Source organism: Dysidea avara, chromosome 4 (assembly GCF_963678975.1).
Source record: "Dysidea avara chromosome 4, odDysAvar1.4, whole genome shotgun sequence".
Taxonomy (NCBI): Eukaryota; Metazoa; Porifera; class Demospongiae; order Dictyoceratida; family Dysideidae; genus Dysidea; species Dysidea avara.
Window position 1 is genome coordinate 33,774,092 of NC_089275.1, and position 24,677 is coordinate 33,798,768.

At 38.3% G+C, this 24,677-nt stretch overlaps 1 protein-coding gene across 2 annotated transcripts in view; it reads right to left on the minus strand.

Moving 5' to 3' along the window:
• The window catches only part of LOC136254763 (uncharacterized), a 106,315-nt gene that overhangs the window by 6,051 nt on the left and 75,587 nt on the right, over positions 1 to 24,677 (minus strand). For both annotated transcript variants that reach the window (XM_066047501.1, XM_066047500.1), the window contains one exon: positions 13,636 to 13,728. In XM_066047501.1, the coding sequence (XP_065903573.1) occupies positions 13,636 to 13,728 (93 nt within the window). The remainder of the gene's footprint in view (positions 1 to 13,635; positions 13,729 to 24,677) is intronic.

Consider the following 24,677-nt stretch of genomic DNA (forward strand, 5'->3'; position numbering starts at 1 on the left):
ACAACTTTACCAGATTTGTCACGTACATTTTCTATAATGAAATAATGACCCTTCACTGTGTTACACTGAGACTGCTGTATTACCCTCCTCAATAAAACAGATTTTGTATAATTTATTTTATTGGTGCTTTAAACTCTGGCTTTTTTACCAGCTTAATCAGCAGGGTCGACTGGGGTTTATCACGTTGTTAGATTTAGAAATACATAAGCTTTCAAATGCACTATAGTTTTAATAAAATTGTCTTGCAATGAACATTTTCCAATGAAAATGTACAGCTCATGTGAACGCATCCAGCCTCCTCTGGAAACAAGATAATTACATGCCTGTAACATTGGCAAAGCACAAGTGTTTAAATGGCTAGTAACAGCCATACTGAATTAGAGGGAGGTATAGTGGGCTTGTTTGTACTAATCAACACTACATTACTTGTTTACAAGCAGCTGTCAAGGCACAACAACAGCAACAATGAGTTGTAGTCCAGTTGCTCGAGTCCATACTTTGAAATTTGCATGCACCTGTAACAGCAAAACAAGGGAGTTTAAACAGGTAGCAACAGCCATGCTGAGTTCACCATGTAGGGAGGTGTAGAGGGCTTGTTTCCAGTAATTAGCACACTTTTCAAGCACCATTAGTGGTTGGCCTAAGGCATTACCATCTTTTGACTTAATATTGGCCTTTTCCCTCATGACTTTACAACTGTTCTTTGCTTATGGCCAGGCATTTCATTGTCACCTTATATGCAAGTATTTCACCATTTTTGTTGATTGCTTGGTACTGTAAATTTTAGGCTTGCACAGTTGTGTTGGTTTTCATAGATCCGGTCACATACAGTGTATACTGGAAATATTAATGTAATGCAATGTGACTTTTAGCGTATAGCGTGGTGCTTAATGAATCGAACAATTGGAGTTGTAGTGTATATTGCCATTAACAAATGCATTTCAATAAACACTTGTACATAATTCCTCATCACAATAACAACAAAGACTTCTAATTAGGACTATTCTTTGGTCTCCTCGGGTACAAAGGTGTAAGTGCAGCTAATGGCAACTCTTGTCAATGAAAGGCAGAATAGCTACATTATGTAAACTACAAACTACATTACATCATCAAAGTCTCTAACTTCATCCTCCAAAGACAATGCATGCTGAGAAGCAGCAAAGGAAATACTGTGACAGCAGACTGAGTTGTGTCCTTGACAGAGAGGTGAATGAGAATGGTCAGAGTTTATTTCCTTTAGACCACAACAGTAGCAAGGCATGGTGTTACTACAGAAACCAGAATGTAATGGCGCGAAATACAAAAGGGACCATGAAAACAACTCAGTATATGGATCAAACAGACAGACAAGTAGCATATTACTAAAAAATTACACAATTTTTTGAGCAGATTTTTTCTGAAAAAAATAGACAGGTCACTGAGTATGCAGAATTTGTACTGTATGAAAGATCAATATGGTCTAATAGAATAATCACACACAGTTAAATTATTGTGACAACTGTGTAAAGTAAAATTATAAATTTTACTATCTATAAAAATGTCACACATTACATGTAGTGAATTACTCCTTCACTGGTTGCTTTATGGAATGTCACATTAGAATTATTGCTTTGGTACTAATATGGGCATTGGCTTCATCAACAAGGTAGGTGCATTAACAAAATTTAGGTAAGGCCACAAAAGTTAATTATATGTTTTCTGGCTCCCTTCCTGGTCATTTTTTTGCTGAATGAATTGTGCAATCACCACACAATAATTTATAATATTTTATATCTGTTGAAAGGTTTTCATGTCTTATAAATACTTTTTTCTTATAAAGATGCACTAACTTTATACATTAATTTTGTTTTTCCCTATAATTCCATGTACTGCTATGTCAAATCAAAAAAATGCAAAAAATAAGAGCCTGAGGCTATGCATGCGACTAGGTGGTGAAGGCACAATCAAAATAATTATGAGCTCAACATGTCACAATAGTGACAGATATAACACAATAGTGGAATTGTAACTTGAGGCCACCAGTAGCCAAGTGTCGGTACATCATTGGTGTGGCAATGGCACAGTGATGTGTACACAGAATATAGGCATAAAAAACACACAGGAGAGAACCGTACATTATTGACATCACCAAAGATGAATATTACTCAGCTATGTAGCCAAAATACAGCACAGTATCAACATTAACTAGAGGTCACCGGTAGCTAAATAAGGTTCATCATTGGTGTGGCAATGGCACAGTGGTGGGTACTCACTATAATGAATATACAACTTGCAAGAGATACAAAATGTGTATACTGTAGAAGTATGCAAGCCAGGTAAACCAGATAAAGGAAGATAGCCAAGCCAGCCTGAGCCTAATAAGCCAGAATGTACAATACCAGTAAACAATACAAGAAAACATACCACACTCTTTCAATACATTCGTACAGACAACCAAGCCAATCAGAGCCAGCAAGCCAGAAAACTATAAAATACAAGTAAACATTACAAACAAAGATACTGCTATTAATCATGTTATTGTGCAGTTGGCATGACAAACTTCCTTCATGTTGGTGTTGGGCGTGGCCGCCTTAATTAGCTACCTGCTTCACGGAGGACATCCACTGACAGCTGGCACGCCAACTTGAAACTTAGTGTGTCAGCTGGCAACACTTTCAAAAACAAAGGAACAATAGTTCGCTCATCTAAATAGGTATTTGAATCTACCTGCTTTGTAATGGGCATCACATGCTAACTGTTGTGATTGGCGTTAAATAGAATTGTCATACGTTTCTATCACACCCATGAAAACACCCGTCCATTATACGAATGTCTCTTCATACAACATGGATTCTATTCCCAGTGAGTGCGAAGTCTTAGGCCATGTAGTTTTCTCAAGCATTCTTTGTTTATTAATTATTATCAAACAATACGGTAGTACTGTTTAAGTAGGGATTCCCCCAAAAATGACATACGCCACCTAAAATGCCGCCTTTAAAAATCATCCTAGAGACATCTTACTCCACGAAAATCACCTTTACGGAATAATATTAGCCCATCTAACATGAAATACAACATTAAAAACAAGAAAACACTTACCAGTGAGTGGATATAGAATTTTAAAAAAATTCTTCAAAACTTGAATTTCGTCTCACTCACTCACTGACCACAGTCGCAAGCTTAGAGCCCAAACAAAGCAGTGCGTGGTCATCATTTTACACCACAACTACAATCTCACCAGTGGGAAGTGCCTTTTGGGGTTCCAACAAGTGTACGCCTTGTGCACCTTGTCTTTCCTTTTATCTTCAATCAGGTTGGTTGTCTTCTTTAAGCATGAAAACAATATTGAGACATTAAATTTCCGCATCAACACTTTTCTGTAGACACTACAAAACTATTTCAGAAAGTGCTTATGCTGCTGAAAGAGCGGGGTGCTTATAATTTAAAGTGTTGCACGTGAAACATTAAGGCTGCTGAGTTGTCACTTCGACTTTTGCCAACACCTGGACTGCAATCGACGAAGACTTGTTACTTAATAGACGGACTGATACTTGACAGTTTGTTTCTCTGAACACACTGACTCAGCCATTCAGTGCCAGATGGCGAGATCAGCGAGTGATTGGGTAGTACTTGAGTGGAAATTGTATTACTTTATCCTGTTAGTTGAGACTAAGCTCCAGGCAGCTGAAAGAGCCTGTTCGTTCGAACAACTTCCGGCCTGGGTGAATAGAATGTGGACCATTGTACTGAGACAGGTCATAGATCTGAGCACCACTGCTACTATGATCAAAGGTAAGCTATGCATGCTACTACGGGCCTATGTGCTTCCAATTTTGGCACAGTACATACTTTAATAAATTGTACAGGAGCTTAATAGCTAGCTCACAAGTTACACTGTAACTATAGCTGTTCTACAACAAAAAACAGCATTTAAAAAATTGTTAATTTAAAAATAAAGTAGGGATTTTTGCAATAAAAAAAGTGAAACAAGAGATGAATGATGGTATTACAACATAGCTTGATGAGAAAGTCCCTACTTTGGCACATTAGCTATAATTTTTCTTGATGCCAAAGTAGGGACGTTCTCATTTAGTTACGCGGTAATACCATCATTCATCTCTTGTTTCACTACTTTTTATTGCATAGATCCCTACTTCATTTTTAAATTAAAAAGTTTTAAAATACTAGTGATTTATACTAGCTATTTAAAAATCTAAAATTTATAAAAGGAAGTAGGGATTTGTGTAACATATACATGCTACAAAAAATAAGGAAACAAACTCAAAAATGTTACAGCTGAAATGAGACATGATCCAGCAGTAAAAAGTAAGGAAACAAGATCAGACAACTACTTGCAAAAATGAGACACACTTTAATATCTACTTTTGGCTAGCTAGCATCTTGAAATGAGACCATCAAATTAACCAAAAGTAGGAATTAAGCGTGTCACATTTTAGCAACCAGTTGTCTAATCTTGTTACCTTACTTTTTACTGCTGGATCATTTCTCATTTCAGCTATAACATTTTGAGCTTATTTCCTTACGTTTTGTAGCATGTATGTTATACCAATCCCTACTTCTTTTTAACATTTTTAATTTTTTAAATAGCTAGTTTGTTTATACTTTTTGTCTAGCTAGCTAGCTATCTATATTATACTTTTTTGTTGTTTTACACATAGTATATATATCATTTGAAGTTGCTATATACCTTTTAACTTCATACGCAATAAGCGCCTCTAAAATAATCATTGCCTTGTCTTTTAAAGCTATTACAGCAACTGTTAAAGGCTTCAAATGCATTTCTAATGGGTTAAATACTGATGATTTTACAGTAAAGTATCACTGCATAGTTCACCATTAAGAGTGGAACCTCATTTTTAAAAGTCTGGATCCTGAGGTGGATCTGTCCCTCAAGGACACTATTAGCTAGCTACCTCACAAAAAACCACTAAATTGGTAATTAAGACTATATAAAATGACTACCCAGCATTAATAAATGCTAGAGACAACTACTTGGGTACTACTTACACCATAAATTATTAGTGTGTGGGATTAATAATCTATGCTTACACACATGTACTCACACTTTGTTAAAATCACGTGTTTGAGCGCCGCAACTATTAAGCGCCACAATTATTAATTATCTTTCGAGAAGAACAAAGAGGTGAATGAATGATGAAAGTAAACAGCATGGTGCAGTGATCAGAACATAATTGGAACAACAGATTCGTGAATTTGCCATAATTACCTTAGCTGTCTGAAATTTCTGGAGCCATACACCTAGCACAACTGGGTCTTACAGCAGGCAGGCAGGAAGATAAAATCCGGATGAATTTTGAAATTTTTAAAACTCACTGCACATCGAAACATTCGACTTTTCACTTTGTTTAACCAAGGTACAGCATCATTACAGCAGTACTAATGTATTCCAGGTGTTTTTTTCGGGTAAAACTTATTGCAAGCATGTTTTTAAGGTGCAAAATCCACGAAACCATATGATTTCTTACCAACCCCATACTATACAGTACTATCGTACTGTATGATATGACATAATTCTAACTGAATTTTTATTATTCTTAGTGATTGGTTGTATAATTATTATTATTACTAGGATCGGGTCACACAACTAAGTGCATACACCGATGTCACAAATCCCTGGTGAGGTTATGCACAACAAGGTGGTTGACAGTACAATCAACATGTGATCCCAAATCAAGCCAATATGGAACAATAGTGATAGATATAACGCAATAGCACTATCTTACTTAGAGGCCACTCCATGCACGCACATCCAATTTTCCAACGTTTACAATTAATAACTTAAGATTGGAAAAAGCTATTGACTTGAAATGTGGCTAGTAGTGAGTACTTACATAGCTGAATGGATGGAGAAAATTTCAGGTTTATAAAATATGTTAAATAAACACTATTACTGAAAAAGAAGAGATACAAGGGTCAAACAAGCCAGCACGTTCAACACATAGAAATCTCTATTTGCACCCAAATAAACATTTATACAGAAGCATTCTCAGTATTTATCTGCCCCTGATTTATGGAAAAACTACATTAGTTCTACCCTATCTATTGAATCCAAATAGACATCTCTGTGTGTTTAACATGCTGGCTTGTTTGACTTTCTTTACTTTTTTTCAGTGATCTCTATTCCCATGTTTAATTTTAAAAATATTTTGTACACTAGTTTGTAAACATAAATGGAGACTTGTTTTAAAGACAACCTAACTGAGCTGCTAATAAGGTGAAACAGAAAATGGCCAAAAAAAGGAAAAATTCCAACACAAAATCTCGCTTAATAGGTGTAACTACTGTAACTTATACACTGAGGAACATGAACATTGATTTTGCTTGAAAATTGAGATACTCTAACAGCCCGTTTACACTAGCCATCTAGTTCGAACTAACTCGAATAAGAGCGATTTCCAAGTCAGTGTAAACGTGTACTGTATCGAACCGAACTATGTCAAACCGCTCTGAAATGGACCTGCTAGGGATGTGGGTCTGGTTCGAACTAGTTCGCTCTACTCACCTGTATAAACAGTTGTGAACCTGCAGTTCAATTTGGCTCTAATAAGCGGGATAAAGGTACGGAGAACTACAGCTAAAATGGCGACTGTAAAGACAAAATGAAGCAACAGCGAAGTATTTTGGGGACGATACAGAAGGACAGCCTCAAGAACAACGGAAGGACAGCCTCAAGAACAACAAAAGGACTCAAAAATAAACAGGTACGCGTGCGAATGAACAGTTAACCAACTCCATAGAATTGAGAGGTTACTGCCAACACTGAAAACTTTATTGTGCCTACAAACCTTACGATAACAGAGCACACAAATCCTTTAACTCCATCAAAAATCTGTACTTCGATAAAAATTATGATTGTGGGTTTAAGTTTTTTGGTGATTGGAGCGGGTTTGGTCTTCATAGTATAAACAGTGCTAAAAAATCGATCTGGATTGAACTGAAGCGATCTCATCTAGAGCGACCTGTAGTGTAAACACGCTGTAATGCAACAGTATAACAGTAATGCATAATAACATATCAGCATTAAGCAGCAACAAGAGCAAAGGATGATTGAGACACTGCTAGTAATAGAACAGCCAAATTATAGCTATGCAGATTGTTATCTCAGATCAATGTTAAGCAAAATTGATAGAAAATAAGAAGCATAATACCTAGGAAAATGCTGGAAAGAAAAATAGGTGGAAAAAAAGCTAAATGGACTGATCCCTAGCAGCCATTACTGGTATTAGGTGGCAATGCAGGTACAGTACATACGTGTAACACTATTAGAGTTTCTACATGATAATTTACTGTCAACAAAAAAGCAATGAGTATGTAGTTACAGTATATACATAACATGTTTAAAGCCAGCAACATTTGCAATAGCTACTATATAGTTATATAGCGACAGGCATAGAAAAGCCAATAAGTACATACCTATGTGCTTGTCTTGTGTTTTCAATTATAGCATTACTATAACTACGTACCTTCTCTTTCTAAAATAAGCAATTAACCTGGGTTCTAGAAAGTGTGTATTTGTGTGATAAGTCAATATTATCTAATCCAAAAATCCATGTGGCACAAAATTCACCTGAATTGTTATTAAAATTTTTTCCATTAACCTACCATCACAGCCATTTCTTGGCCGCCACCTTGGATTTTACATCTTTTTTCACCATAGCCTTTTTGAGGGCCGCACTCTTTTTTTTACAGCTTGGCTGTTTTGGATTAGATTTCACTTCTTTTTGTAGTTGTATAACCTATTGCCGGCTTTGGGATTTTTTTAACCTAACTTTTTTTCTTTACCACAGGAAGAAGAAAAGATGAAGCAGATTTTAAATACTTTAAATATCTCTAATTTTATCAGTAAAATAATGTACAAATTATAGTATAATACATATATTTATTACAGAACTCTCCATGGTGGTTTCTTTGTAACTGAACACTCTACAAGGTGACTTCTTCTAGCTGCTCTCTCTACAGGGTGAATTGTTTGTAGCTGAACGATCTACAAGGTAGCTTCTTCTAGCTGATCTCTCTACAGGGTGATTTGTTTGCAGCTGAGCTCTCTACATGGTGGTTTCTTTGTAGCTGAACTCTCTACAAGGTGACTTCTTCTAGCTGATCTTTCTACAGAATGATTTGCTTGTATATAGCTGAACTTTCTACAAGGAAACTTCTTCTAACTGAGCTCTGTACAGGGTGAATTATTTGTAGCTGAACTATCTACAAGGTAATTTCTTCTAGTTGATCTCTTTACAGGGTGATTTGTTTGTAGCTGAATTCTGTACAGGTGATTTGTTTGCAGCTGAGCTCTTTACAGAATGGTTTCTTTGTAGCTAAACTCTCTACAAGTTAACTTTTCTATATGATCTCTCTACATGGCGATTTATTTGTAGCTGAACTCTCTACATGGTGGTTTCTTTGTAGTTGAACTCTCTACAACTTGACTTCTTCTAGCTGATCTTTCTACATGGTGATTTGTTTGTAGCTCAAATTTTTACAGGGTGGTTTGTTTGCAGCTGAACTCTCTACACGGTGGTTTCTTTGTAGCTGAACTCTCTACAAGGTGACTTCTTCTAGCTGATCTTTCTACAGGGTGATTTATTTGTAGCTGAAATATCTACAAGGTAACTTCTTCTAGCTGATCTCTCTACAGAGTGATTTGTTTGTAGCTGAATTCTGTATAGGTGATTTGTTTGCAGCTGAGCTCTTTACAGAATGGTTTCTTTGTAGCTGAATTTTCTGCAAGGTAACTTCTTCTACCTGATGTCTCTACAGGGTCACTAGTTTGTAACTGAATTCTCTACATGGTGGTTTCTTTGTAACTGAACTCTCTACAAGGTAATTTCTTCTAGCTGATCTTTCTACAGGGTGATTTGTTTGTAGCTGAACTCTCTACAAGAAAACTTCTTCTAACTGATCCCTGAACAGGGTGAATTATTTGTAACCGAACTCTCTACAAGGTAACTTCTTCTAGCTGATGTCTCTACAAGGTCACTAGTTTGTAGCTGAACTCTCTACATGGTGGTTTCATTGTGGTTGAACTCTCTACAAGGTGACTTCTTCTAACTGATCTTTCTACAAGGTAACTTCTTCTAACTGAACTCTGTACAGGGTGGATTGTTTGTAGCTGAACTATCTACAAGGTAATTTCTTCTAGTGATCTCTCTACAGGGTGATTTGTTTGTAGCTGAACTCTCTACATGGTGGTTTCTTTGCAGCTGAACTCTCTACAACGTGACTTCTTCTAGCTGATCTTTCTACAGGGTGATTTGTTTGTAGCTCAATCTTTTACAGGGTGGCTTGTTTGCAGCTGAACTCTCTACATGGTGGTTTCTTTGTAGCTGAACTCTCTACAAGGTGACTTCTTCTAGCTGATCTGTCTACAGAGTGATTTGTTTGTAGCTGAATTCTGTATAGGTGATTTGTATGCAGCTGAGCTCTTTACAGAATGGTTTCTTTGTAGCTGAATTTTCTACAAGGTAACTTCTTCTACCTGATGTCTCTACAGGGTCACTAGTTTGTAGCTGAATTCTCTACATGTTGGTTTCATTGTAACTGAACTCTCTACAAGGTAACTTCGTCTAGCTGATCTTTCTACAGGATGATTTGCTCATGCAAGCAATGGTAGTGGCAGTGGAAGCAATGGTGGGAGCCCACATGTGTACAATAGCAATGCGGGGTAAGTAGAAAAATCAAACAAGCAATGGCAGCAGTGGCACAGCAATGGCAGCAGTGGCACAGCAATGGCAGCGGTGGCACAGCAATGGCAGCAGCAGTGGGGAAACCCTCATGCATACAACAGCTATGTGGGGAAGGAAAGCAGTCATGCAAGGTTATATCAAGCAGCCACGCAGTAGCACTTTTGGTGATTTGGAGGCTACATGCCAACAAGCGTGACACCAATGCAATATGACATTCCTAGTTTAGCCATCTTGGCTATAGTAGCATAGACCATAGCACCGTGCAAGTAGGTACCAAAGTTATTTAGTTTAATTTTATGCCTTTGTAAGCAACACATTGCACCCAATTTTTCCCCAGATTTATTTAGTTTTGTGATCGTTGGTTGCAATTTAGTTGTGGTTGCCTCTGTCACAGGTCTGCACACTGAAGTGTTTATGTCAGTATGTAACTACGCATGCATTGTATAACGCACATATATGAATTGACACATATAACATGGCATATACTTATATATATATATATATATAGTATACATGTATACATACCAGTATACCCAATACTTTTTGTACAAAATGATTGGTTAGTGCAATGATGATCAATGACATACATGTTATAGTTGTGATATAGGTAAAGGAACAGCAACAAAAAAAATAATACTTGCATTGTTCTAAGTCAACTCGTAGGTTGTGCATGCTGATCGGAATCCCAAGGTGGTTGGCTTGTAGCATCTGTTCTGGACATTAGATCAGCAATTGCAGGAGTTAACAGTGGGAAGCGGTGGATGTAGGATAGGTAGGCATACTAGTTCAGTGTCTTAGGCTTTTGATCATCCAGGCTGGTATTCTGGCAGCAGTAGCAGTTGTAGTGGAACCAATCCTGAAACTGTGAGAGACATACTGGGATTGGTCTAGCCCAGCTGCCTTTATCAAATTGCGGAGGGCTTTGTTTAAGGAAGCTTGTGTTAATGGGGAAAACCTTCCTGCGCTGAAAAGTGGGCCTTCTGCGGTGGTTTGTTGGCCAATGGAACATAGGACAGAAAAGCTTGTACTAGGCAGGTGGAAGTTTTGGTAGGATATATGAGGATTTCATGACCTTTACAGAAAGGGTCAGTCTTTGATTGCCTTATGTTGATGGAGATTCTGTCAGTACGATTGATGTCTCAGATTGAGGCATTCACTGGCATGCAGGAAACCATAAAAGGCAAGTGTAAAAGCAGACCACAGCATTCTTTGCTCAGCCAGGGAGTAGTGTGACTGCCGCAGTTCACGTTTCAGTGTTTGTAAGAGGTTAACTGTGATAGGAGGAGGATGCAGCATCTGTCACCTTGTATGTGGCATATGTCCCTGCAAACTAGTTGTAACAGTGGGTCTGATGTCGGGTCCTCAAAACCTTCTTTTATGTGCCATAGACGGATACCACACAGGTAGACCTTCAGGGTTTTGTGAGACACATGTTGAGATACACTGGCACAGAAGTATTGGAGGGTTAGTGACGATGCTGGCAATGGAGGAACAGCATATTGGATACAGAAGCGTTGGAAAATTGCTCTGCCTAATTGGTATGAGAGTCTGGTTGAGGCAGCGACTTCATGATAACAGCATTGCAGGAGGTGTTGATGAATGATTGTGGAGGCCAAGCAGGGATTGAGTCCAGAGCTTGCTTTGCCAGTGGGATGAGGTGGTAGAACTTGATCATCTGAAAGCAGGACAGAGCATCAGCTACATCATTAAGAACACCTGGTATATGCATAACACATACATTAATATTATATAGGACTGCTCTAAAGTATAGTAAGCACACCAGAGCCATAATGTAGGGGTTGTGGGTTGTGCCCTTTTCTCATATATCCACTACTGCCTGGTTGTCACAATAGAAAATAATTTTTTGTTTGGTCCAATAAATACCCCAGGTGTGGACTACCATGAGTATTGCAAACAGCTCTTTCCAGGTTATATTCATAGTTTGCTGTGTAGGAGACCAATTGCGTTGCAGCTACCTGCCTGACCAGTAAGCACCCCATCCCTGGGTGCCAGATGCATATGTATAGACCTGCATTGATTTGCTGTGGAGCCAGTTAGTTTGCAGAATGAGGCTCTTTCCTGACCACTGTGGCAAGAAGTCTAGCCATCATTGGAGATCTAATTTCACTTTAACGGTCAAGGGTAGATGGTAGTGAAGCTTCAATACTGTTGTGCTCAGGTCTATGAGCCTGCATAAGAAAATGCGGCCAGCTGGTAAGACTTTACAACAGAATGAAACCTTTCCAATTAAGGAGATCAAGTAATTATGGTAGTATCTAAGATGAGATAGCTTGGAGAGCAAGGCCTGCTTTCTTTCTTGTGTTATACTTGCTTCCATGGTGGTAGTGTTAAGCAAAATGCCCAAGAAACTTGGGCCTTCTACCTTGGATGATTTCACTGGTACATTAATCTTGTTACAAAAGGAAACCATTGCTGTAAGGTTGTTCATGCAGTCATTGCTAGGCCTGGCAGTAAAGAAATCATCCAAGTAGTGTAGCAAGTGTGCTACTCCGTAATTGTGTTACAATATCCAATGGATTACATCAGAAAGATGGTTGAACAGGAAAGGAGCTGAACGCAGGCCAAATGGTAGGCAAATATCTACATAAAAATACTGGCGCCACTGAATATCCAAGAGATTCCAATTCTCTGGGCATACTGGAATTAAGCTAAAAGCGTCCTTAAGATCAATTTTGCTAAGAAGTGCATTGGGACCAAGTTTGTTAATAATATTGTATGCATCATCTATAGTGCAGTAAGTTAAGGAATAAATGTTGGGGTCTATATAATCATTTATATTGTGTGGTGCAGGGGCGGAGAGATGGTATATAACTCGCCACCCCCTGTCTTGTTTTGGGAGTAGTGGTTTTAGCAGTACAAGGTCTCTATAGCAGCGTCGATATCACCTTGGCAAGTAGATAAAGCTTTTCCTCGTGGCGTTCTTCAAGCAAGGCATGATTCACGTGAGTTAATGAACCCATTGAACTAGTTTGTCCAGTTACCGTAGCCTGTTCCCGAGCATGCGCATTTCTATTGATGTCCTAGCTTACCTTTCATGTTAACCTCAATTTATTGTTGGGCAATACATTACATTTTTACTGAACCTTTACAGTATGCATGAAAATGATAGAATAGTACTGATAGTAAACAGACATGGGCGGTGGATGGGAAACAGAGAATTTACCTTGTAGTAGCAAAGGAGATCAAAGATTTTTGATGATTTCTTGAAACATGTAGGACTGGCTCTGGCCATTGGGTGGACCATCTATGGTCTCTGTATACAGTTAGTGTGCAGCACACAGAAAAAAATAATTAAAACTTCATTAGGAGATGATTAAACATTGCGGGTGTGCAATACAGAAGCTACGCTATGAAATGTTGGAGATCATGAGCATCATTTTTAGTAAATATCAAGTCTTCAACAGCAATCTGCACATACTGTATAGTAGTTACTGACAATGACTACAATAAGTGCCAAACAGTCTCTCAAAAGAAGAGTTTTGTGGTACTGTACTGATACCATGATTTAAGTTTGCTGCTAAAGTAGGGAAACAAGGAAGGTTGCCTACACCTGCAGATACACTAGCGGACATTTAATTTCTGATTCAGTCTATACATGCAGTATGACTGAATTAGGTCCAATAGTATATTTGCAGATGTAAGTGACTTCCCTTGTAGTTTTTGGGTGGATACCATGTGTACACAACCATTCAATTAGGAGTTCCTGGCAACAATTCTTTGGATCTCCATTATACTTAGCTTTTATAGCATTTACTGTTGGCATCTTAAAACGTAAAGTAAATGTAACATTTTTCCATTTTGTATCAATATTTGGAATCACAATCTTATTCAGATCAGCCATTTCTGGCTCTTATACATATACTCCAAGACACAAATTATGACTAGCCAATCATATCTGGTACCAACTTACCACTTTCCAGCAATGCGTGCTCGTCTGTACTTTTCTGTAGAGCTACTTCTGAATATGGTGCTGTTAGAGGTGTTGTTGATTTCACCATACGGTCTGTATTGATAAAACTATTTGACAGACTACTACCATACATTTGTTTTCACATCAGCAAAAATCTCACATGTTTACACATTTTTCTATATTCTCTTATATAATCCAAAACAGCCAAGCTGTAAAAAAAGGTGTGGCCCCAAAAAGGCCATGGTGAAAAAGATGTGAAATCCAAGGTGGTGGCACCAAATTCACCTGAATTGTTGTTATTAAAATTTTTACCATTAACCTAACATCACAGCCATTTCTTGGGTGCTACCTTGGATTTCATAACTTTTTTCACCATGGCCTTTTTGCATTAACCTATCATGATAGCCATTTCTTGGCTGCCACCTTGGATTTCACATCTTTTTCACCATGGCCTTGTTGGGGGCCGCACTTTTTTACAGCTAGGCTGTTTTGGATTAGAAATCATTTTTCTTTTTGTATTTGTATACACCAAAGTGTATGGCCAGCTTTGGGATTGTTTTAACCTGTGTTTTTTCTTTACCACAGCGAAAGAAAAAAGACATTCAAAGCAGACTTGTTATATTAACTAGAGTATTTTTGATTTCATCAGTAATTATACAAATTTTGAATTTATTATGTGCCATTTCTTTTACAGGATAACTTGTATGTAGCTGATCTCCACTGGGTGACTTGAAATAAACTCTATGTGGTGACATAAAATGTAGCTGAACTCTCTACATGATAACATAAAATGTAGCTGAACTCTCTACAGGATGATTTGTTTGTAGCTGAACTCTCTATATGGTGACTTATTTCTAGCTGATTTCTCTACAGGATGACTTGTTTGTAGCTGAACTCTCTATATGGTGACTTATTTCTAGCTGATTTCTCTACCGGATGACTTGTTTGAAGCTGAACTCTCTACAGGGTGATTTGTGTGAACCTGAACTCTCTATGGGTAAATGGTTTCTAGCAGATCTCTCTACAGGGTGACTAGTTTGTAGCTGAACTCTCTACAAGGTGATTTGTTTATTAGCTGACCTCTCTACAGGGTGACTTATTTGTAGCTTATCTCTCTACAGGGTGACTTGTTTGCAGCTACATTCTTTACATTTTTTCTAGCTAATCTCTCTACAGTGTGATTTATTTGTAGCTGATCTCTCTACAGGTTTATTTGTTTTTAACTCAGGTTGACTTGAATGCAGTTGAACTCTGTAGAGGGTGACTTGTTTCTATCTACAGAGTGACTTGTTTGTAGCTGAACTCTCTACATGGTGCCTTGGTTCTAGCTGATCTTTCTACAGGATGACATATTTCTAGCTAATGTCGTGGCTGATATATATCTCTATAGTGTGATTTATTTGCAGCTGAACTCTCTTTTTCTAGCTGATCTCTCTACAGGGTGGCTTGTTTGTAACTAAACTCAATACAGGATGACTTTTTTCTAGTTGATCTAACAGGGAGATTTGTTTGTAGCTGAACTCTTTACATGGTGACTTAGTTCTAGCTAATTTTTCTACAGGATAACTTATTATTTCTAGCTGATCTCTCTACAGGGTCACTTTTTTTCTAGCTGATGTCTCTGCAGGGTGACTTGTTTGCAGCTGAACTCTCTACAGGCTGAATTGGTTGCAGCTAAACTCTTTTTTTCTAGCTGATCTTTCTACATTGTGATTGTTTCGTAGCTGATCCCTCTACAGGGTGGCTCATTTGTAACTGAACTCAATACAGAATGACTTGTTTCTAGCTGATCTAACAGGGAGATCTGAACTCTTTACATGGTGACTTGGTTCTAGCTGATTTTTCTACAGGATGACTCATCTAGCCGATCTCTCTACAGGGTAACTTGTTTCTAGCTGATCTCTCCACAGGATATAAATTGTCTCTAGCTGATCTCTCTACAGGGTCACTTGTTCCAGCTGATCTCTCTACAGAAAGATTTTTTTAGCCAATTTCTCTATTGGTCTTTCTACAGGATGACTTGTTTCTAACCAATTTCTCTACAGGGTGGATTGTCTCTAGCTGATCTTTCTACAGGGTGACTTATTTCTAGCTGAACTCTCTACAGGGTGACTTGATTCTACCCAATCTCTCTACATGGTGACTTGTTTCTAACTGATCTTTCCGTGGGGTGATTTGTTTCAAGTTGGTTTTTCTACAAGATGATTTAAAATCTAGCTGATCTCACTACAGGGTGACTTGTTTCTAGCTAGCTGATCTCTCTACAGGGTGAGTGGCAGCTGATTTCTCAACAGGGTGATTTCTTTTTACTGAACTCTGACTTTGTTTCAAGATGATCTCTCTATAGAGTGATTTGTTTCTAGCTGATCTTCCTATAGGATTTATTTCTAACTGAATGCTGTACAGGGTGATTTGCTGATCAGCCTACCAAGAGATTTATTTGTAGCTGAACTCTCCAAAGGATGACCTGAAATGTAGTTGGAATCTTTACAGGGTGATTTAATCAAGCTGATCTCTCCACAAGGTGCCTTGTTTCCAGCTGATCCCTCTACAGCGTGATCTGTTTCTAGCTGACTTTTCTACAGGGTGACTTGTTTTTAGCTGAACTCTTTACAGGGTGACTTGATTCTATCTGATCTCTACAGGATGACTTATTTCTAACTGATCTTTCTATGGGGTGATTTCTTAAAGCTGATCTTTCTACAGGATGATTTGAAATAAGTGACCAGATCTGCAAAAACCTGACACTATCGTGCATTTTACAAAATCCTGATTATTAAATATTTATAATCTACTTAGACAAGCGTACCCTATGACAAAGTTTCAGCCTCATATGTCAATAAGTTTCGGAGTTACAGCTGTACAAAGTAGCAGCAACAGAAAAATCGATTTGTACAGCAGGCTTGCGCGATTGTGTCAGGTTTTTGCAGATCCGGTCACATATACGTGTAGCTGATCTCACTACAGGGTGACTTATTTCTAGCTAGCTGATCTCTACATGGTGACTTGTTTCTGGATGATTTCTCTATACAGGGTGACTTCTTTCTGGCTGTACTCTCTACAGGGTGACTTGCTTCTATCAGATCTCTCTACCGGGTGATTTGTTTTGAGCTGATCTTTCTACAGGGTGATTTGAAATGTAGCTGATTTCTTTACAGGATTGCTTGTTTCTAGCTGATCCTTCTACTGGGTGACTTCAAATGCAGTTGAACTCTTTGCAGGATAACTTGCTTCTAGCTGATCTCTATACTGAGAGATTTGTTTCTATCTGAACTCTCCACAGGGTGGCTTATTTCTAGCTGAAACATAAAATGTAGTTGAACTTTCTATAGGGTGGCTTGGTGATCTCTCTACAGAGTGACTTAATTGTTTCCAGCTTAGCTCTCTACCGGGTAACTTGTTTTTAGCTGATCTCTCTACAGGGTGACTTTTTTCTAGCTGATCTCTCTACAGGGTGATTTTTTTCTAGCTGAACATTGTACAGGATGATTTGTTCTAGCTGATTTCTCTCCTCATGGTGTCTTGCTTATATAGCTGCATGAACTCTCTATACATAGTGACTTGTTTCTAGCTGATCTCTCTATAGGACAACTTGTTTCTACTGAATTCTCTATAGGCTGACTTGAAATGTAGCTGAACTCTCTGTAAGGTGAATTGTTTCTAGATGATCTTTCTACAAGGTGATTTGCATTCTAGCTGATCTCTCTAAAGGGTGATTTGTTTCTAGCTGATCTCTCTAAAGAGTGGTTTGTTTCTGGATAATCTCTCTACAAGGTGATTTCCAGCTGACCTCTCTACTGACAGTCTGTGTGATTTGTTTCTACTGAACTCTCTGCTGGGTGACTTGTTCCTGGCTTATCTTTCTAAAGGGTGATGTGTTCTAACTGATCTCTGTTTGTTTTTCCACAGGGTGACTTGTTTTCAGCTGATCTCTCTACAGGATGATCATGTAGATGATCGTTCTACAGGGTGACTTATTTCTAGTTGATCTTTCTACAGGGTGATTTTTTTGTAGTTCAGCTCCATACTGAGTGGCTTATATCAGTTTTACATTCTCGAAAAGACATAGGTGAATGCTTTAATAGAGTAATTTACTTTTATAGTTGACTGGTTTATTACAGTGACTGCTCTATTAGAGTATCTTGATCTCACACTTGCTATACCGAGTTGGATTTCGTGATATAACTCCGTGGCTTTAAGTCTGATTCTTCTACACCATTGAAGAGCCTTTCTAAGATGATTACTTCATCTATACAACGATTTTCAAAGCATTACTCCAAGCAGTTATTCTGGTGGGCGTGGCAAATAATCATTTTTTGTTAGCTAATCTCGATCACGTAATTGCTACACACTGTTGGTATTTTTGTTGTATCTTTGTGGTCTTTAGCTGGATTTCTTTCAAACCACAACAGGTTTGAGGTTCAATAGTTAACCTATCCATGCACCGATCTTCAGCTTCTTCCCATAAGTGGTTTACCCTGTAAGCATGACAACATATTGTTGTTATTTTTTGTGAATAATTGCTAATAACTCCTCGACTACTTATTCAGTTTGGTTCCAGCTAAACTTGGTACCAAGATGTGCTTTTATACCCCCCATTTGTGTGCCAAACTTCAAGACAATCGGATATGGCATCACCTTTTATGGCAGTTTTTGTAATGTGCGAAAAGAGGAAGAAAATAAGAAAAATGAAGAAACTAAGCCAATTTTTGAAGTCACATATCCCGGGAATGCTTGAAGTGAAATTTGGTATGTAGAGTACTGAAGTTGGCAGGCATGTCCACAGCAAAAATCGTCTTGTTTCATAAAGGCATCATGGAGCTACGGAGGTGCGAAAATCATGCTTTTTTCCTGTCAATATACTCGCAGTGTTGCATGCTGGCTTCTTGGCTGCACAACACACGTACATTATTTCTACTTCTTTGTCTCCTACAAACCATTTATCCCCTATGCATGCGTAAGGCAAAGTTTCTCAATTTTTGTGCAATTTTTCACAACAAATATAAAGCAGTCAGTGGTCTAAGCCACTGAATCCATTATGGGAATATACTCATCCATTAACATTCCCATCATCACTTCCTATACAAAAATCTTTTTGAGGTGTTAAAATAACCCTGCTGCCAATATAAGTAAAATAAACTCCTAAACGCCCCTCTCTCATAGTTTTTAAATGCCTCGAAGGAATATCAGATGTTCTCCTATAACAAGAATATTTATTCTCACCATCACTATACACATTGTTTAAATGCCACCTCCCCAAATTCATATTCAAACTATGTAAAAAAACCTAAATAGTGCCTTTAAAAAATGCCGACATTTAGTAAAAATCTTCAAATTGCAGAATTTTATTTAAAATTAAATTTACTTATTTTTTATATCAAAGATATAAATCAAAAAATAAATCAATTTATTGAATGAAAAAATGGATATTTATGTCGTGTTTATTTTTTTGTAATGTGAAAATAATGGAACGTGATCCTTATCTGGGTGTATACATGCCATTGCTAATGATGGTTTATGAGTGGGTTTATCTTCACCATCATCCTTCATGCAGTACTGTATAGCCTTAGCAGTTTGTTCATTGACTTAATCTGTAGAATACATAATAATATTCAATCAACCAAACACCATATTAACATATCAAGACACATGGTAGTGTGTCATGCAGCCCAAAAAGTCAGCACACCACACCGTAAGTATATAATTATTGACAAGAAGAAAGAAAACGTGATTTTCATGCATAGTTGCTCTGTGATCCCTCATGTAGATCCGTTTGGCACCAAATTTGTTACAGATGTACCCATCAGGTAGGGTGAATTTTTTCTTTTTTTGGATGAGGTTTTGACTTAGTATTAATATTCAAACACAGAAATAAAATTAATGGAGATAATATGTGGCATAGAAATGGGTTTGTGCCACGTATGTCACAATGCAGACCAAGGGAAACAGACCACCTAACTAACACGCATGGATGGTATTGAGATAGTACAATATCCTAGCAACTTTACTCAGCTTGGATGGCAGTAGTGAGAGCAAACTGAAGATGATGCCTCACAGTGACAGCAATCATTTTATATGGTATGGCACTACACTGAAGTGTTGTTGTCCGTGATTTTGGTGTAGCAAGTGCCATGTTATGTGTCTGATCTATCTCTGAACTGAATCCATGTTGTGTGTTAAATGTGAAATTTGAGTCAATTATTTATAAGTGTTTCAATACCTGTGGCTTTATATAATTTTACAGACCAGGCTGAATAGTGTGGTGCTTGCTTTCCTTCACTTAAAATAATACTGCTTCACAAAAGGGGAGACCAGTGATGCTGGTCTAATATGGGAAATCATAAGTATGTATCGTTTACTAACATCAGTTAGAAAATGCTATGCATAGTATGCTTTAATCGTTGGCAGATAATGAGGTCTTTAAAAACCATGAAGAAACCTGCTAGTAAGTCTCTAAAATGGCTAGCAGATAGACCTCAAGTATTGCAAATCTCGCTTTCGATCATTGATTTGTTATGCATGCTCTGCAAAGCATATACAGGCTAATCACCCATAGACCAACAGGTACTCCATTTTTTTTATAAGCACACCTATGCCAATTCGATTATGGGAGTTAGACTGTAATGTTGTAGGTACATTGGCTATCATAAACGGAAAATTCCAGAAATGCCCATCAGTGTTTCAAGCCTGTTTAATATGCTTTTACAATACTTTAAATGGACTTCCTATTAAAGAACTAATAGGTAAACTTTCTTAGAGACTGTTTATTTGCTCCTTTAAAAAAAAAGTTATGTAAGTATGAAATCGCACATATACTAGCTTAGTCACAAAGGCTAGCGATAGACCAAGTATTATTAACCACTGACAACAACTACTCCCTGATTCCCATTGTTACCACTTCCTTTAAACCCTTGGTAGTGCTTGTTGGTTGTACCTTTATTGTTGCAGTAGCTATCACTCTGTTTTTGATCCATCAGCTAACAGAAACAGCGATTAAGTAGCTAGCTATATACAAGCTTTAATTCAAAAACATGGTCAATCTTCTCTACTGATCGCATGATTCATTTTAAGTGCATTGCATTTAATGCCCATCTATCTGTTTTTATAGGCAATATAGTCATAATGATTCACCCACTAACAGTGAATGTGGTTGTGATACTTAACTCAGGACTAGGTAGGACCCTTATTAGTATTGTGAATTTCGTATCAGTTTACATATAGAGCTTGAGGAATTGTATTGTGTGTTCTTTTTGTAGTGCTCAATTGTGACGTCAAAGGGTGTTGTGGATTTCTATTGTACTATCTCATATGATAGTAACAAACTAATACCCAGGTCAGTTTACGTGTTGTGCTTATAGTATTAATGTTTTCCTAGTACCCAGATGTTTTGTGAATTGTATGTATTAATGACATCGTTAGTTTTGCAGGCAATCTGGTCATAGCAGTTTACATACTAGCAGTCGGATGTAGTCAATGTAAGTCACTTGAGACCAGGCAAAAATGCCTGCTTGTTGTTTTACAGGACTTGGCTCTTGTGTTGTCAGATATCCAAGCAAGTTGTGTTTTGTGGTGACCACAAACCCAACCCTATATAAACAGTGATAATTTGAGCCCTAGCCCAGTTGTCTGATTAGCAGCTTTGACTTAAGGTACGTATGTGCACAAGTTCACAGCAATTGCTTTATAAGTGTCACACACTGTAGGAACTTTAGGACATTTATTTTTACTTTTCATTTATTTACATCATTAATTGTGTGTGATGTCATTGTACAACTATTTTACGTGATAATTTAGTTTTCCTAACCTCACACGTTTGTAACATGGCACCCAACGTGAGGCCCGAGAACGTATGAGAGGAAAGTGATTCAACCTGAAGGAAAACTCGAAGAGATGTCTAGAGACTTAGATCGATTAAGGGCCAGGTGGGGAGGACAGAGGGGTGTCGTAACCAAGTACACAAGGGAGGCGAAGTCGTTATTAGACAAGGAACTGATAGAAGATGCTTTGAGTAGATTAGAATTGATTTCAAAGACATTGAAGGAGAAATGTGCTCTACTACAGACCCTACATGAGTCATCATGATCTTAGCCATGTGTCCAATGAAGGAAATAGAAGGGGAGATTCTAGAGGCTGAGCACCTTGCCGACAAAATTACCCAACTGAGGTTAGAGATTAGTAGTGTTGTACCGAACGTAGACATAAGTGGAGCTAAATCAACAAAAGGTGTGACTGGATCGAAGAAGACACGTGAGTCAACAGAGACATGTGAGTCGGTAGCGCGCATTAATAAGACGGGTGCACCTGACGGTAGCGAAAGTAACCACAAGTCTACATCTCCCACTGTAGTAACTGATAGTGAGAATAAGCACGAGTCTACATCTCCCATTGTAGTAACTGATAAGGGAGAAAGGGAAGGTGCTGCCTACGTTGTTAAACCAAAGCTGTCAAAACTTACTTTGATGAGATTCAACGGAGACATTACTAAATTCAAACATTTTGGGACAGCTTTGAGAGTGCCGTCAACGGTAACCCTGGATTGTCAGTGATAGACAAATCCATTTACCTTAAATCGCTACTGGAAGGGACAGCTGCTTGCAGTATACAAGGTTTACTCTTGTCAGAGAAGAATTACTCAGCAGCCAAGGAGATCTTGAAGGACCATTTTGGCAACCCACAGACCATTATTGCAGCTCACATGGATAAGTTGCTACAGATACCCAAATGTTTGGGAGAGAAGGCATCACACCTTCGACTGATTTATGACAAGATCTATGCTAATATTTGAGCTTTAGAGGACTTGGATGTGATGGCAGAGGAATATGGTAGTTTCTCATCCCTGTGTTCATGACCAAGCTGCCTAGTGAAGTCCGCCTACAAATTGCACGGGTCACTACTGGAGATGTATGGAAGGTGGACGAGGTACTTCAAGCCATCAAGTGTGAAGTAGATGCACGTGAACTTAGTGACACAGTTCGAGTTAATGAGGGCAGGTCTGAGTTGCAACCTGGAACTGGGAAACATTACCAAGGTACTACCTCATCATTTGTCATCAGAGATCAAGGTTCTAGTGAAAGATCATGCATCATTTTTAGCCTCCTGTGAAGTTGTGGCAGATGTACAAGCACAGAGATATTCTGAAATGGGGTGGTCGCTGTTTTGCATGCCTTGCTGTTGGCCACCATGCCAGTCAATGTCATAGTGCAAAGAGATATTGTAAATGTGGTCGCCAATACCATTAATCCATTTGTGAACCAAGAGTGCCTGATTCACACACAGAACCTGTAAATAATAATGGAGACATGACTACTACACAAACAGCAGCATATAATCGGAGAGCTGTATTGCTTCAGACTGCTAGTAGTTCAGCAGTGAGTAACAATGGTGAGTTGGTCCCAGTCCGAGCTTTACTGGATAGTGGCAGTCAGAGATCCTACATCACTCTGAAGTTGAAGAACAGACTGGGTCTCAATGCAGTAAGGAAGGAATCTGTGAGTTTGAATGTGCTTGGCAGTTAGTCTTTTAGTAGACAACAATGTGACTTGGTTCATGTGACACTGCTAGGAAAGTGCCAACAAGGAATGGAATTTACTGCTCTTTGTTTCCCTAGCATTTGTTCTCTCTTGAATAGAGTTGTTATACTTGGTCAGCACCCAGAGTTCCAAGAACTAGAATTGGTGGATCTGCCTCCTCTGAATGGATCTTCCAGATTTGATAATGGCACGATTGATGTGCTTATTGGCTCTGATCAATACTGGGAGATTCATAATTGTTCGTGATGAGATAATTCGAGGATCTGGTGGACTAGTAGCTGTAATTATTAAGTTGGGATGGTTAATATCAGGACCAGCGACAGGTAGTAAACTTGATGACAACAACTCACATGCTCACCTAGCTGTAATAACGGAAGGCTCCTCTGAAGTCGACAAACTTTCAGATAGCTCGGGACTGGAATAGGAGTTGAGAAGATTTTGGCATACTGATCTATTGGGATTGTGGGGTATCCTGTATCAGACATGACAGAGGAACCATTTCCAATACAAATTAAGTATGACTTCTTACAAGGATGTTACAAGGTGGGATTACCGTGGAAGTCAACCAGACCCGAATCTATGAATTACAATTTGTGCATGACCAGGATAAGAAAGCTGAAGGCTCGATTACAAGAGAAAAACTCTTTGTTGATGGAGTATGATAAGATCTTCCAAACCAAATTACAGACTGGCATAATTGAACCTGTACCACAGTTGGAGTTAAGCTCTATTAATGCTTATTTTCTTCCTCACCATGGTGTTGTATGGGAGGATAAGGATACCACTAAACTGAGAATAGTGTTTGACGGTTCCGCTAAGTCAGAGAAACAGCATCACTCCATAAATGATTGTTTGGAAAAGGGTCCAAATTTAACTCCTCTGATAGTTGATGTTCTATTGAGATTTCGTACTTACCAAATTGGAATTACAGCTGATATAGAGAAGGTGTTTCACCAGATCATGAGTAATGTTGAAGACCGAAATATGCTAAGACTACTTTGGTTTAATGGAGTACAGGCAGTGGAACCAGAGATTGTTCAGTACCGATTCTGTAGATTAGTGTTTGGTCAGCCCAGCTATCCTACAAGGAGTTATTTAGCACCATCTTTCTCAACAGAAGAACAGTGATTCTGAGGTAATTGGACTGTTGGCAAATACATTGTATGTTGATGATTTTCCAGGAGGAGCGCCTGATGTCAAGAAGGGGTACCACTTATATCAGCAATCTAAGGAAATCATGAAGAAAGGAGGTTTTAACTTTTGTAAGTGGAGAACTAGTGATAACACCCTACAACAGATGATTGGTAGAGTAGAAGGTGAAGTGGTGGTTGAAAATGGCCCAGTCAGTCAACCAAAAGATAAGTTATTTAAGATTCTGGGACTTGGATGGAACATACAAACAGAAAATTTCTGCTTTGAATTTCATGAATTGATCCAGTTTGTTGATTCACTACCTCCCACCAAGAGATCTCTGCTATGAATATCAGGGATGACCCATTTGGGTTCATCAGT